The following is a 16,578-nucleotide window of genomic DNA, read 5'->3' on the forward strand; positions in this document are numbered from 1 at the left end:
TACAAAAATATTATTTTCCACATTTTTGCAAAAACCTGCTTTTTCATTGAAATTCAAACTATCACTTGCCTTTTTTTGTCTGTCTGTTTGTTTGCATCCTATCACCTTCTCAGTACCTATAGATTAACATCCCTGTCACAATAAAGGTCTCATTTTGTTCTTATATCTACAGATGTAAATATTTAGCAGGCATATAGGCATCAAGACATTTCCGCTCAAAACAGAATGAAGAAACCAAAATACTTGTCACAGTTGTTTCCACCTTTTTCTGACACATGAGGAGTGCTACTGAAGATTTCCTCATTCATTTGAATTTCCCCCCCAAATTATGACATTTTGAATCAACTACTTTTGTTGCAACTACATACAGTATGTTGCCTTTCCAAACATGGTTGACCTTCAACCCTGCTCAGTCAAAACTAGCTCCAATCTGTCCTGGGATGGAGAATGGAAAGTCTCTCTCACACAGTAGGGCTCGTTTTAAAAACAGCATTAGGACTGTTTGCCTTGCATTATGCTCCATTCTAAATGGAATCAATTTAGAAACCACATAGTATTTGGGTCGGGATGTGTGTGTCCAACTGGGAAAACTTTTAATCTGTTTTTAAGCTGTGCTGTACACTGCTTTTGGAATTGTTGCATCTGAGACTTTGTCCTGTAGCCAACTGCCCTGCCCTCACCCTGGCAACTCTACCCTGCTCCTGTTGTGAGGGGAGGAAAAGACAAGGTCTGCTGGCAAAGCTTCTTATCCCTTTAGAAAGTTTAGCTGCTTCTGTCCCTTTAAGAATGCTGAGGCAACTGTCAGCTGCCCAGTTTCCCAAGCAGCTGCACTGGTTTCTCCTGGGTTGTCTCTGACCATTATTTAATTTTGTTCCACAAAAAGCTACCTGGGGAGGAAAGGTATAGACAAATAAGGAAACAGTACCCACAAACTGCTTGTCAGCAGGAGCGGGTTGTGGCTATGAAAAACTGCCTGCATCCCCTCCTTCTCTACACATCCCAGGGAATAATTGGAGCATTCTTAAGGAGCAGAAGCAGCCAAGCTTTCTAAAGAGACAAGAAGTTTTGCCAGCAGACCCTCTGCCTCCTGCACCTGTCCTCCCTTTCTGCCACCTCTCCCACTGCCTCCACTGGTTATTCACAGGTGCAATATGCATTGATAGAGAGGTATACATATGCAGAAATGATTGAAATGAACTGTTATACCACATTCTGCTTTTTAAAAATGGTTTAAAATAAGGTGTCTTCATGACATAAATGGAAGCATGGATAATTTTGCCATGAAAGCATGTTTTCTAGTTGGAAAGAGACCTAAAATGCTATTCTGCCAGAGGGTAATTTGTTTTAGCATACATGTGAAACCCAATTCACCATGGGCCACGGTCTGCCCAGCAGAAGCCCAAAGAGGCAAGAAGAAGAAAAGGTATAGGAGAACAACAGTGGAATTGTCGCCCTAGTCATGGCTTCTTTTATTGAGTCAATTCATCTCATATTTGGCCTTCCTCTTTTTATAATGCTTCCAAATTTTCCAGGCACTGATCTTTTCCAGTGAGGATTATCTTCTCATCATGTGCCCAAAGCATGAGAGCCGCAGGTTAGTCATTTTTTCCTAACACAGAGAGTTCAGGCTTGTTTTCACGTTGTTATGTCACATCAAGTCAGAACCAACTTATAATGACATTATCAGGGCTTTCAAGGTAAGTGAGGTATCTAAGGAGTGCTTTTGCCAGTTCTACTCCCCCAATGAGTTTCCAATGCTGAGCGAAGGCCTCCTGATCCATCACTCTGTCTACTATAACACACTTGATATCTGATTTGACTTAGCACCCACATATTTGTCTTACTGGAAGTATATGGTTTCGATAAAGCTTTCCTCTGACACCTTTTCCCTTTTTAGACACACACCTTAATGTAGTGAAGGGGGCTGAGTGAGTCAGAGAAACCAGGAGCAATGCCATCAGGAAACCAGATTCTATTACAAATTGGACCCCTGAGTAGGGTCACTCAAGGTGGACTAGTCAAAAGCTGAGACATCAGACTAAGATGCATCCACCCTCCTCAGGAGTAATGGCTGCAGCAGCAAAAACAGAACAAATAGTTCCAATGGTGATGAGGGCAGAGAAACACCTGAAGGGCAGGTACTGGGCAACAGCAATAGGAGAAGATGACACTGGAAGAGAATCTTTCACAAACAATGACAGTAACACTCAAGCTAACCTGAAGATTCAGGCTCATAATTTAGGTGTGCTTCTAGACCCGTCCCTCTCAATGGAGAATCAAATCTTGGCTATGGTCAGGTCTGCCTTTTTTTCAACTAAGGAAAGCTGCAGACCTCTATTCTACTGGAGGTGTGTCATGCCCCACCCTCCTTGGTTTGAGAAAGCAAATGAAAACATGGCTTTTCACTCAAGCCTTTGAAAACCTTATCCCTATTTAATTTAATTAATTATTTAATTATTTGACTGCCCTATGTTTATTGTTTAACTGATGTCACTGTTGCCACCATCCTGGGAGTTATGAGGTATTTTTCTCCAATATAGCTGTGTTTAGGGAGGGTTTTCTTTTCCTGCTATTTTAATTTGTGTTTACTGTATAATTTTATGTGTATATCTGTTATAAATTACTCAGAATAGTGGCTTGCCACTAAATGTGGAGGGCAGAAGTTTAATAAATAAATAAACTTGCAGCAACTTGTCATTGAGATTTAGCCCAACAGCATTACTCCTGTGGATATAACTAATCTGATTTTGTCCATTATTTAATATTAGATATAATCATCATTATATTATATCTAGACCTACAGATTTAGATGCCAATAAAATTGATCAGCTTAAGTATATCTAATTCTACAGTGATTTTACACCATAATAAAAGACTGCATGGAATATTGTAAAAATATGTTTTGATCTACTATTATGTTCAACCATGCAAAAAAGTTATTAGAAATAGTGTGCCGGATTAGGACTCAGAAGACCTTCATTCAAATCCCCACTTAGGACATAAAATGTCCTAGATGAAACTGAGCCACCCATGGAAGGTTGATATGAACAGAAAATCGTAAGGAAGAGAGGTATGTACTCTGCCTTGGACTCAGTGGGAAAAAAGGTGGGAGACAGATGCAAGAAATAAAGAAAGTATTTACATATAATCATATTAATAGTGTAATATACAGCACATATTATTAAATGTAATCAAATGTTACGTTTAAATTATTCATTTATTTAGTACCTATAAGACACCTTTCTCCCCATACAAGGGCTCAAGGCAGCTCATTAGATTAAAGTAAAATAAAAACAAAAAGATTAAGATTAAAAATAAATTAAACTATCAGAATAATCAAATATGTCAAGTGATTAAAATATTAACTTTAAAATCAAACTTACAAGATGAAAAGCTAAAAACAGCATCCAGGGTCTCACTTTTAAAATTACATGTTAAAGTTAAAAGTCTGCCCGAAAAGGTGGGTCTTGAGCTATTAGCAGAAGGATAAAATTGGCCCGTCAAATCTCTTGAGGGAGAGCATTTCACAATCTGAGAACTGCCACACAGAATGCCGTCCCTCATGTACCTATCAAGTGTATCTGTGATGGCAATGTGACTGAGAGGAGGGCCTCCTCTGAAGAACTTAAGAGCCAAGAAGCTCAAATGGGGAGAGATGGTCCTTCAGGTAGCATGGACCCAAGCTGTATTGGGCTTTATAGGTCCTGACCAGCACTTTGAATTGGATTCCAGAAATGGACTGGTAGCCAGTGAAGTTGTTGTAGCAAGGGTGTTATATGCTCCCTATATCTGGTCCCAGTCAGCAGCCTGGCTGCTGCATTTCCAAACCATCTTCAAAGGCAGCCCCGCATATAGCGCATTGCAGTAATCCAAGCAGGATGCAACTAAGGCATGTATCGCTGTCGCCAAATCAGACCTCTCAAGGAACAGGCATAACTGGTGCAGCAGTTTTAACTGTGTAAACATACTCCTGGCCACTGCCAAAACCTACGCAACCAGGCTCAGGAATGAATTCAGGAGAAAAGCCGTGGATCTAGGTTTTCAGGAGGAGTTTTAGAAGAGATACCTGTGTTGGTCTGTGGTAGCATAACAGCAAAGTTCCCTCTAAGCTGGTGCGCATGCATGCACGCGCGTCTCTGAATCCCTGCACACAGCTCTCTTCCTCTTCTGCACAGTGACTGCATTAGGTTCCAGTCGTGATGGGACTCTGTACGCGTGGGGAGGGGGAAGTTGCATGTGCATGCAGGGGCAGAGTCACACATACGAGAGGCTGAAAATTAGAGGGTACTTTGCATAACAGGCAAAAGAAAAAAAAAAGAAAAAAGACATTAACATTGTGGCACCTTAAATATTGTCTTCTTTTTATTTTTAATTTGCTTTTCCTCAATATTCAGGGGGAATGTAAGCCCATTCAGCATAGGTTGTATCCCTATTCCCCCATCTGCCTTCTGATTGACCAAGAGCACCTCTGTCTTGTCTGGATTGAGTCTCAGTTTGTTTGCCCTTATCCAGCCTATTATGACATCAGGCACTAGTTTGTAACTGAGATGGCTTCCTTGGAGTAACATGGAAAGGAGAAATACAATTGGACATCACCTCTAGAAACTTCTCCCAGCAGTTTCATGTAGAAGTTTAAACACATGGGGTATAAAACAGAGCCCTGAGGAACACTACAGGAAGAAGGCCAGGGTGCCAAACAGGAGTTCCCCAGCACCACCTTCTGAGTTTTTCCTTCCAGTAAAATACTGGCTCCAAGTCCTATCCCAGACAGATGGTCCAGAAGGACACCACAGTCAATAGTATTAAAAGCTACTGAGATCCTGGAGAACCAAGAGGAACATACACACTTCTGTCCAGTTCCTGGCGCAGGTCATCCACAAAGGCAAGCAAAGCTGTCTCCATCCCATAGCCAGGCCTGAAGTGATGCTGAAATGGGTCTGAAGCGAATGCAGAAATGGGTCTAGATAATCTGCTTCCTCCATGAATCCTTGGAGCTGAGAAACTTCACACACTCCAGGATCGTGACCAAAAATGGAATGTTTGAGACAGGCCAATAATTGCCCATTAAAGTTGGAAAATTGTCCAGTAATTGTACTATTAGACAACATTAATCCAGATCCAGTGAAATATGAAGTATATATGGTACTAATAATATATCATAACCAAAGGAAAACTAAGAGTATACAGTTCTTTGAATGCTGATAGTGGTGTTTAAGCATTAACTCAATGCTTATCACATTTGACACTACTGTGCCAATCCTATTTTATGCATGTGAAAAGTATTCTCATTATATCTTCCAAATCTCAATAAAATGAACATAATTAAAACTTTGGAGATTGTTATCAATGTATTTTTCACATACTCCTGAATTCTAAAGCATTATACAATTCTGAAGGTAATTAGAATACTATTACAAAAAACCTTAATGATATGGAAGGAAAATCGTAACATGTGAAGAAATAAATAATGTACAGCTGTAAGAGAATGATGAAAGAACCCTTAATCTCATGCAAAAAGCATATGATCTGGATACAAAGCAGGCTGTTTAAATCTAAAGTTACAAATATTGTTCTTTTTAGATATTTCACTAAGCTGCTAAGCCTTCACATTTAGAACCTCTTATCTTAAGGTTATTCAACGCAAATGGAGTTCTACTTCAAACACTGCGCAGTCCAATTCTGGAAACATAACCAAATAACATTTCATGAAGAAGAATGAATGACACTTAGCTCTTCAAACTATTCTCAAGTAGCTTTCCCACCCATTAAAAGTGAACAAATCTGGACTATTTAAGAGTTCACTTCACCTCGAACCAAAGTAAAAATGATGCAACAAATTCGTACTGACACTTGGTACTACACGTTAAGATAGGCTGTGTACTGATAACAAAACATTCTCCAAAATTCATTATTAAAATTATTCCTCTTCAACTCTGTGCTTGGAGTGGGGAATCTCTGGGCCTGTTATTTGCCTATAATTTCCATCTTCCTACACCACTGGCTGTTCTGGTCAAAGGTGTTGGGAGCCACAGTCCCAACCGCATCAGGTGGATCTTACTCTGGCACTCCTGGACTAGAATCATACCATCCAGATGACACAGACTACACTCTCACATGCATGCATCCAAATGTTTGGATTTCAGAAATATGCAATATATTTTCATACTACCTCTCGTTCTCTCTCACGCACACATACAAGCTTCATTCTTTGTAAAAGTCAAAGTAGTGCCATTTCCTGTACTTTTTTATGTAATGTTTTTGGGGGTGTTGTTAAATAAAGGCTGGGTACAACAGCCACTAAATAATAGATCAGAATAATGATCTTGCAGTCTTTACTAAGGCTGGGTTTTATGAAGGTCACTGACAAACGCTAATGATAAAAGCATCCACCAAGTTGTCATGAGAAAACACCAAATATTTGCTAAAATACAACTGCTGCAGGTTTTGTTGCTGTTGTTGACTTACTTCATGTAGAAACGTTGCAACAAACCCAAGAGGTTATTAATACTTTCATGTTCGCTGAAAATGTTTGGTCTTTCAACATACAAGTACTGCGAAAATCCTCTTCACTTACAGTATGAGTGATACTTGTTTTATACACTGAATTAAACATATTTACCCAGATTTCAAGGAAAATTTGCTGTTGGGATTACACCTTGTCTTCCATTCCTGAGACACAAGCTGAACTGGCACACTTTGAATCAGAGCTGATTTTAATTTCCTTGATGTGGATTTCCTTTTGCAAAGAGTAATTGACAGCTTGACACATTATAACAGCCATTCTTCAGAAACAGCAAAACCACTATACACAAGTACTTTAATGGAAGAATGATTGTTAGAGATAATTTAATATGTTTCTCTACTTGTCCATAAAGTTCATGATTAGTTAATAATAGACCAGTGTATTTCTCATCCACGTCAGTTTCACATATGTTTAGTCATACATAAGTCCATTCCATTCCATTTTTGTTTTTTTCTTGAGACATTAGCATTCACATCTGAATTTTATTCCTCTACCTAGAAGTATACATTTTTTTCTTTTTGTATATATTTTTGAGCCAAATGGTGGAATTTGGAGTAAATGAACTGTTGACTGGGAACAAAGTAATTTATCGTGTGTGTGTGTGTGTGTGTGTGTGTGTGTGTGTGTGTGTGTGTGTGTGTGTGTGTGTGTGTGTGTGTGTGTGTGTGTGTGTGTGTGTGTGTGTGTGTGTGTGTGTGTGTGTGTGTGTGTGTGTGTGTGTGTGTGTGTGTGTGTGTGTGTGTGTGTGTGTGTGTGTGTGTGAGAGAGAGAGAGAGAGAGAGAGAGAGAGAGAGAGAGAGAGAGAGAGAGAGAGAGAGAGAGAGAGAGAGAGAGAGAGAGAGAGAATTAACTCTTCTGGAATATTTATCTACATTATATGATTCCATTAGACAACACAGAACAAAGAAGAAAAAGGTTTTAAGCTTGAAGAAAGACCATAGTATAGTGGTAAAATGCACGTATAGAGAGCAGAAGGTTCCAGATTCAACCCTTGACAGTTTGAAGATTACCCAACAAGGTGTCTCTCAGAGAACCTATCCACACATCCTATTCTCTCCTGTTTAAGAGAGGGTACAGTTGGCCATTTATTTGTTTAACAGGTTCACATGACATTACAGTAAGGTAAAGGTTCCCCTTGACAATTTGTCCAGTCGTGTCCGACTCTAGGGGGCGATGCTCATCCCCGTTTCCAAGGCATGGAGCCAGCGTTTGTCCGTAGACAGCTTCCATGGTCACGTGGCCAGCACAACTAGACACAAAATGCTGTTACCTTTCCACCATGGTGGTACCTATTTAGCTACTCGCATTTTTACATGCTTTCGAACTGCTAGGTTGGCAGGAGCTGAGACAAGCGATGGGAGCTCACTCCATCACATGGATTCGAACTGCTGTTCTTTTGACCTTGCAGCCCAGAGGCTTTGTGGTTTAACCTGCAGCACTACCACGTTACCCGTGGACATTACAGCAGGACTCCCATAATTGTTGGGTATAAGTTCCACACTCTACTGTGGATACCTGAAACTGCAGATACTGTATACGAATTCTATATATACAACATACAAGGGAGCAGAACATACGCAACAAGGTGGTGCTCTTTTAAGTTGTATATATGGCTGATGTAAACCGTTGGAAAGTGAAACAGCAGATACCGTTCAAATGGATATGGAGTTTCCTGTCTATTAGAACAATCCTTCCTCCTTGCCTTTCAGGATCATTTTGCCTTGCTTGGGAAAAGAGGTTTGTTTGCTTTTTCTGGGTTTTTCCAGATCTACTATCCCAGTCTGTTCCTTCCTCTGAAACAAATACAGTTCCTAGGGGAGCATGTACTGTACAATTAGGATGCCCCCAGTATCAGATGTGATGTCAGTTATTGGAGTGTTCTCCCCAGGACAGTTTCTCACTCACTCTCTAAATGTCTCTACTGCCACCAAGCACAGCTGCCTCTCATCCTCTGCCTCATGCATGGCAGGATCAACATAACAGGCTGTTTTATTAAAAATGGCTCTAAGCTCTACATGTTATGATGAAACCAAAATGGAAACATGCATTACCAAATCAGGCAACATCAAAGGAAGGAAGCAGAAAGGGGTGGAAAGAGGGCAGAGAATATGGAATCACGAGAAGGAAGGAGGGATGAGAGTTATGAGGAGGGAGAGGGTTTATGGAAGTAAACCCAGATCAGTGAGGGAAAGGGTCCACAGTTCTAACATACAACAATCCAGAACAACAGCTTGTATAGGCAGGCCTTGAGAGAGCTTGAATCAATGATAAAATGTACTGAAAATTCTTTATATCTGTATTCTGATCCTGTCCTGCAGTTACTGAAATTCATCTATAACATCTTAGAATTATATGGTACTGTATATAAAGTACATAGGTAAAGTAAAGGTTCCCCTTGACATTTAGTCCAGTCATGTCTGACTCTAGGAGGCAGTGCTCATCCCTGTTTCCAAGCCATAGAGCCAGCGTTTGTCCAAAAACAGTTTCCGTGGTCACGTGGCCAGTGCAACTACACGTGGAACATCGTTACCTTCCCATCGAGGTGGCACCTATTTATCTACTCACATTTTAACATGCTTTCAAACTGCTAGGTTGGCAGGAGCTGGGACAAGTGACGGGAGCTCACTCCGTCACGCAGATTCGATCTTACGACGGCTGGTCTTCTGACCTTGCAGCACAGAGGCTTCTGCAGTTTAACCCGCAGCGCTGCCATGTCCCACCATAAAGTACATAAGTAGTATCTAAATAAGATCAGATATTAATATGATACAATCAAAGTGTTTGGAAGTGGGGAGGTAGCTGCAGAAGAGACACAGGCGACCAGTGAGGTTTTTTGATGATCGTAAGTCAGAGTCTACTGGGAAAAGTCTCTGTATTACTTGAAATACAGGTATTTCCACATGAAAATACTATGCTGTTGCAACAGAGAGCCTGTGTGTTAAAATGGACATTTCGAACTCAGGAGGCCTGTTTTGAAATCCCTACTCAGGGTAAAATTCTTTAGAAGTCTACAACACATTAGGAAGTTCATGACAATGGAATATGAAGAATAGACCCAATCTACAGATATACAGCATTGCCACAGAATCTTAAGGTATTTCTAACAAAATAGCTAATCAAGATAAATGCTGGCATCTCTTAGGACCAAGGGCCTACTGCAGTAGCAGGGTGGAGGTGGGTCTGGGATTATTTGATCACCTCAAACAGAATATTGACAATGGCAATACTAACAGCATCCCATACCTATCCTATGTACCTACCAACAAACCTCAAAATTAATGCTCTGCTGGACATAAAAGCTAGAGAGAAAGAGACATGGATTTTTTTATAAACTTCAGTGCCCCTCCAAGACTATCAATCCTATGTTTCTCTTGCACTAAGAACTGGGACCATGGAAAGAGCTGAGGCAAACTACCTCAAATCCACATAACTCGTGTACATCCAAAGAATCCAAGTCAAGCATTTACCCCGCTCTCTATGTGACTATGGGGCACTGAATATTTGACACAATAACTGCTAATTGCTCAGCCTTTCAGAATGCTCTCTAACTCCATCTTCATCTTTACCCTTTCCTTTCTTTAATCCACAATATGCTTCTCCCCTTACTTATTTTCAGAGGATGTGAGAGGTATAGTGTGATGGTTTTTAGAAAGCCCTGACGAAACACCTAGGACAGAATTAAAGCAGATGACAGCTCTAAATGATTTTTGGATGCATGAAAGAAAGTACATGGTATAAGCTTCCATACAGGACACCTAAAGAATCCAGAATCCAAGGTGGTACAATTTATACATTCAAATATATTAATAGAAATTTTGAGTGCAGTTTCTTTTCTCAAATATTCTTACAATATTTCCTTACTCTGGGGTTATAACAAAACTAATAACTGACAATTCTCTATTTAGTTTTGGAATACAATACTGTACTTGGTTTAGTTATTTTTGCTTCTGACCCATTTCACATTCCTACTGAATGCTGGGTTTCATTAAACTTGTTTACAATTTTTTCCTAAGTAATGTTTATTGGGCTTTAACTTCAGTTTTTTAATCCTCCAGCAAATACTGCGGTTCTGCAAATATTTACATTTTGTTCAAGGTATTTACTTCTACACAAAAATGAGAATGGTTCGGTTTTTAATTCCGAATGCACTGGTCTGTTTGGGGGGAAATGATTAATAAACACCGAGAACCAGAATGTTTTCATTTGTAATGAGATATGCCTAACAACATTGCTGACACAATTAATTTGATGGAGAAAATGGCCTCTGTCCCACACTTTTCACAGGGATAGTATTCATTTTGGTTATGTAACGAGTAGTGCTGCACATGATGTCCTACACTGGACATCAACAAATCCAACCAGGCTTGTTGAGAAACTGATGTTTCATTTTCAAATGAATAGGTCATGTTAAACACCCACTACCTGCCAGCTGATTCATCCAGCAGAAATCATTTGCAACTTCAAAACTTGCTCTTCATTGACTCGTTCCATCTGGAACAACCACAAGAAGCAAAGCAAACCACGCAGAACACATACAGGCACAGGTCACAGTACCACTACATAGATTCTCCAGGTTTTGCAGGAAATCATCTCTGACTTCATCCTACAAGTCATACATTCTATGGAGAAGGGCAGCACTCATCGTAAGTCTTGAAAAGTGCTGAACCTGTTACTGATACTTTAGACTCCAATTCTAAATCAGAGCAATCAATTATGTAAAGTTTTATTAAGGGATTAAAATTTCTGCTTCAACAAGTGCAATCTCACCGTTGCATCCAACTGTGTCCAAACACCAGCAGAATGGCACCTACTAGTGGAAATGATTCTCCCATTTCAATGCTCCCTATAACTCTCTACTTTCCCTATATGCACTGAATGCTTGGGGAAACCTCCGAAGCGAGTGTGGGTGGAAGGAAATGCTCAACTATTCAAGAGAAAGCCAATGGGTGCAGCTCAAGAAAAGCTACATACACACCTGACCACAAGATTCTCCAGAGACATTTAAGTGTGACTTGAGGAAATCACGGAAACAGGCTTAGTGATGCTAGTCAATGACAGTCTCCAGAAGCAAGATAGGGGATGTTTAGTTAGGAACCTACCATCTGTCTTATGATTAATCAGGTCACTAGTATAGCTAGCCCAGCTTTGTCAACTCTGAGTGGCAGTGACTCTACTGTTTCAGGCTGGATTATTTCCTATCCTTATATGGAAATCCCTAGTATTCCTAGTAGCTTTCCATCTAAATTCCAGCCACACCCCACCCTACTTAGCCTCTAAAATCAAATGAGCTTGAGTGTATTCTGAATAGTACTGTATGTAAGAACTAAATTTTGTGAGTTTTCTCCCTTAACCTTTTAATGGCTTTCAGTACAACTGATCATGACATCCCCTTTAAACGGGTCAGAGGGCTGAGTATTTGTTGCAGTGGTTCCAAGCCTACCATCAGGCAGTTATCACATAGTAACAATGAAAGACCTAAACAATTACACTGTGGGATTCTGCAAGATTCCATCTTGCCTCTTAAACCATTTAACAGCATGCCCCTGGGTGATGTCATTGAGGGATCTGGAGCATGATGTCAATATACAGATAACAGACAGCTCTACTTCTCTGTTCCATCTGTATCATTAAAGACTGTACAAGTGGTAGACCACTGCCTAGAATCAGTGTGGGCTGTATTTGTAATGGGCTGTATTTGCACATGAAATGAAGTTAAACTTATAAGTTTATAAGTACAGTAATTCCCACCTGTGGAATAAAGGCAGATGACATATTTTGGATAATGTGGTACCCACGCCCCCAACAAAGCAGATAGGCTCCTAGCTTCTAAACAATGATCAGAAGGTCAAGATGACTGCAGTGGCAAAGCATCCCTACAGCCAACTACAGTCTATTAACTCTGGCTGTCCCTAAACTAGGCCCATCTGGCTACAGCAGTCCCTGCTCTGAAAGTTTTCCAATGAATGTACTGCAGTGTGCTCTTTGGAGTGTCCTTTGAAGATAATCTGCAGACTGTACCATCAGACTGCACCTACTATTGAAGTCTACTGTCTGGGTCCTGGTTTGGGGCGGTGAGAAGGTGCTACATCTATTCTTAAATGACTGAATCAGCTGTTGCACCCAAACAAAGATATTAAGATTAGCCTACATATGCCAGGTCCTTAAACAACTGTACTTTCCCAGTAACAACTTCACCAGAATTTGAGTACTTTGCTGCAAAATCCAGTAATGTTATTTTTTCTGAAAACTCTTGCATTCGAGAAACAAAAAAGAGTTTTGAACAGGCAAGTCTTTCTCCTTGCAGAGGTCTTTATGGGCGTATGTGGCCTGCACTTGGTAGGCCTCCTCCAGAAAAAAAGAAAATATATATTAGGAATTAAAGAACAATTGAAGGGTAGAAGGTAGAAGGTCAAATACATGTTTCTGCATATGGGCATCTTTTAGTCTTTTAGCATACTGTACTTTTAGCAGAAAAGTATCTTGAACCTAATTAAAAGTCTGCCTAAATAAGAATGTCCTTACATGCCAGTAGAAAAGCAGCAGAGAGGGACAACTTAATCTCCCTCAAAAGAGAGCGCTACTGCCTGGAAGAAGCCACAAAAAAGGACCTCCATCACAGCAGATACATATGCACAGATAATTTCCAAGAGTCAAATGTCACCTTAAAAATGTTTTTACATAAGCACCAGCTGTTTGCATATACTGTCAGAGTATCGGTTAGCTACAAGCCAGCTGCACTCACATTGTAATAGCTCATACAAAGGAGTCAGGGCAAGAATGAAAGCTATTTTAAATAAGGGCCACTTGTACAACACACAGGGAATCAAACATTCTATGAGTTTAAAACAGATGAACTACGTGTCCATGTTTCTGAGAAATAATCCTTCCTTCAATTCTGACTCCCTAGCTGCTATTAAATGCAGGGGAGGAAGAGCAATCTCTATTGTATCTATCAAGGTTTTTCCACCCTGCCCACATTAATGACGGCAAATGTTGCATCCACTTATGCACATTTAGTTTTTGCAAAAGAAATCTATTTATAGCAATGTATAAAACAGCAAGCAGACAGGCAAGATCAGTTGTATGCAATCCTATATACATTTACTTGGGAGTAAGTCCTAATGTATCCAATGCAGCTTACTTCCAAGTAGACACATATAGGATTGCAGGGGCAGTTACTTAAAAGCTTTCTAGTACTCTGACAGCTCCTGTCATGCAGCTCTTTCTTTAGTGTACCAACAAATGGAATTATTATGATTATTTCATTTGTGATGTGATGGTTATTTTATTTTCAGTGACTCTAAGGATGCCCCCACTGATATCTGAGAACTCACATGTTCTCATGTTTTAGTAAGCAAAATTTGCTTTTCAGATCTTCTCTTATTATTTCTTCTTGTCTACCAAAACCTAATTTGTTGATCTATCGCTCACTATTAGACTGAATTCCTAGGACTGAGGAAATGCCTTTGTAATGAAAATATAGTCTTGCACATTATTATGCAACCAGAGCAGGGGTCTTCCTCGACTATTTTTGCTTCTTTGTTCTGGGCTTTGCATAAATTCAGTTTCTCTAACATGGTATTCCTAAGCAGACTCTGTGCTAACTCAGTGGACCTTCATTTCCTAATTGCTTCCTCCAGGCTTTTCCTAATTAGTACTGTACCCTAATTTTTGAAGATTATTTAGGTTTAATCATACTATCATATTTCTTTATGTCATGTACCATGTAAGAACATACAGTAGTTGCAATGATCTCTGTTACTCAACTTGTCAACCCATTTACTTTTCAGTCAGTTCTCTAACAACAGCCAAAAACTGGAACAATTTTACCTCTGAAAACTTTGTCAGCCTGAGAGACAACTTATTTGAAGACTGAGAATGTTGGCTTTCAAAACCATTTATTCCACATTTTAAATTGTTTCTTAGATAATAAAGCAACAGTATTGTGGCACCTTAAAGAACAACAAGTTTTATTGGCATAAGCTTTGAGTAAGTGTTGCCCACATCATCAGACACAGACCATGAAGGCTTATGCAAAATAAAACTTGTTAATCTTCAAAGGTACAAAATTCTTTACTGGTTTGAATTGCAACAGAATAACAGAAGTATACCCTTCCCAGAAATATGTATAAGGAAACAATACCATAAAAACAGTGTGGGGGGGGGGGGAAGAGAGAGAGACATGTTAGGAACCTCCCTGGAGGATATGAAGATTGTGAACACATTTGGCCTTCCTCTGGGCAATGACAGCACCTGGCTGGCTGATCCTTCCACTCCAGATGCACCACTGGATTGCTTTTGATATGAATGAAGAAGATAATGAAAGTGATCTCTTGTTTCCAGAGCAAGTGCATCAGCAAATGTGTTCCACTGATACCACAGCCAAAACTGTGCCCATTTTCTACCCTCTGACAGGGTGTAATTCTCTCCTGCCGGGCTCTGAAGAGACTACAACCCTTGACACCTGCTTCTTGATGTTTCTATATGTCTTTGGAAGTCCACTGCATCCTTTGTATAAGCCAGCAATCTCTATAGTGCATATTGGCACAATACTGTTGGATCTGCACAAGTGCCAGTAAGCAAGACTGATTGATGGATAGCTTTATTACAGACAAGGACCAGCAATAACTAGGCAAGATAAAAGGAGCTCAATTTTCAGAACTCTTTCAGGTAACACTGACCTTTATTCTTTATCTGCCACCAGTTATAAAACAGCAACTCTTCAAAGTTAATATATACCTTTTTGTACAATTCTAAATTTCACTCTCCGTGCATACATACATCAAGAATTATGCAGTCTGCTAATAATCCAGTTGCTGAACTCTCACAGAAATGGGCAATACCAAGTTGTCTGAAGGTTTTACTTCAAGGTATTAGAACTTTATCTGGTCAACAGTGTGCTTACCTCAATATGTGTACATGTTAATTCTCCAGTTTTAATTTCTCCTCTATCTGAAGGGATGCCTTCACCTTTCAGTTCAAAGTGTGTTTTACTCATGTAACCATCCACAGAGTCCTGTGTTTACAGAAATACATTTTAGAATACATTTTTAGGCAAGTTACTCATTTTACTACTGCTGCTGTTTTTAAACAAAAACTCCAGACTTAGCACTGGGCATTAGGAATGGCTGTGGTTTGAGGAATGGCACACACAGTTAAAGAAGGTGCATGAACATCTCAACTGCCAATAGGGTAGATGAAATCAATCATTTTCTCAAGACAATTTGATTTAAATCACAATTCAAATCAAAAGAATTAAATTAAAAAATTTTTATTTATATCATCAAAACATCCAACTTTTATTTAAATGAATTTAATTTAAATCAAATCCACCATGAACCAATACTATAATTTCCATTATCTAGAAAGAAAATAATAACTCATTGTCATATTTTGAATCCAGACCTTCATAGTTATCTAAGACTGGTATTCTGACAGAAGAATTAAAAAGCAAAGTTTATTTTTTCTGTCATATGATGTGTGGGGGAGAAAAATATATAAATAGATATAAGAAGTGGTCATGAATAAGAATCTGTTCTTAACAATGCATTCAATAAGATTTAAACATAAACTATCAAATCCAATCAAAATAAAAAAGATATGCTTTCAAACATAACTCTTGACCTATTTTTCTGTTAGGTGCAGATGGTAAACCTGTAAATAGTGATTTTAAAAAGACACAAGCATTCAATAGTGATCTTAGTATAAGCACTTGACAAGAAACTAGAAGATGTATCCTGCCCATATGCTGTTGAAAATAGGACTGAAAAGTTACCATCTGTAAAACAGGAGACTGTGAAGTGACTCTTTCTAAAATTATACATTAACAGTGCACAGGTCCAGAAAACTCATATTAAAGAACTCTGTAAGAATGAGATTAAGAATAATCGTCAAACTGATATCAAACTTTGAAGTCTAAGAATGCTAAAAAAATACATATTTTTCATAACAGAAAAATAGGCTCCAAAAAAAAAAAAATCCTAAAAGGCATAAAAATAAATCACCAGAAAAAACATTCATGTGAAGTACAATAAAAGAATGCAAAAAATATTGAA

The 16,578-nt window shown here is 39.2% G+C and overlaps 1 protein-coding gene across 3 annotated transcripts in view; it reads right to left on the reverse strand.

The window, feature by feature from the left end:
- Positions 1-16,578, reverse strand: part of ATG10 (autophagy related 10) — a 119,827-nt gene that overhangs the window by 88,858 nt on the left and 14,391 nt on the right. For all 3 annotated transcript variants that reach the window (XR_012084495.2, XM_020790329.3, XM_020790327.3), the window contains one exon: positions 15,429-15,539. Coding sequence is in view for 2 of the 3 variants with exons in the window: in XM_020790329.3 (XP_020645988.2) it covers positions 15,429-15,539 (111 nt within the window). In the remaining variant the exon portion in view is untranslated. The remainder of the gene's footprint in view (positions 1-15,428; positions 15,540-16,578) is intronic.

The sequence above is a fragment of the Pogona vitticeps genome, chromosome 2 (genome assembly GCF_051106095.1).
Source record: "Pogona vitticeps strain Pit_001003342236 chromosome 2, PviZW2.1, whole genome shotgun sequence".
NCBI lineage: Eukaryota > Metazoa > Chordata > Lepidosauria > Squamata > Agamidae > Pogona > Pogona vitticeps.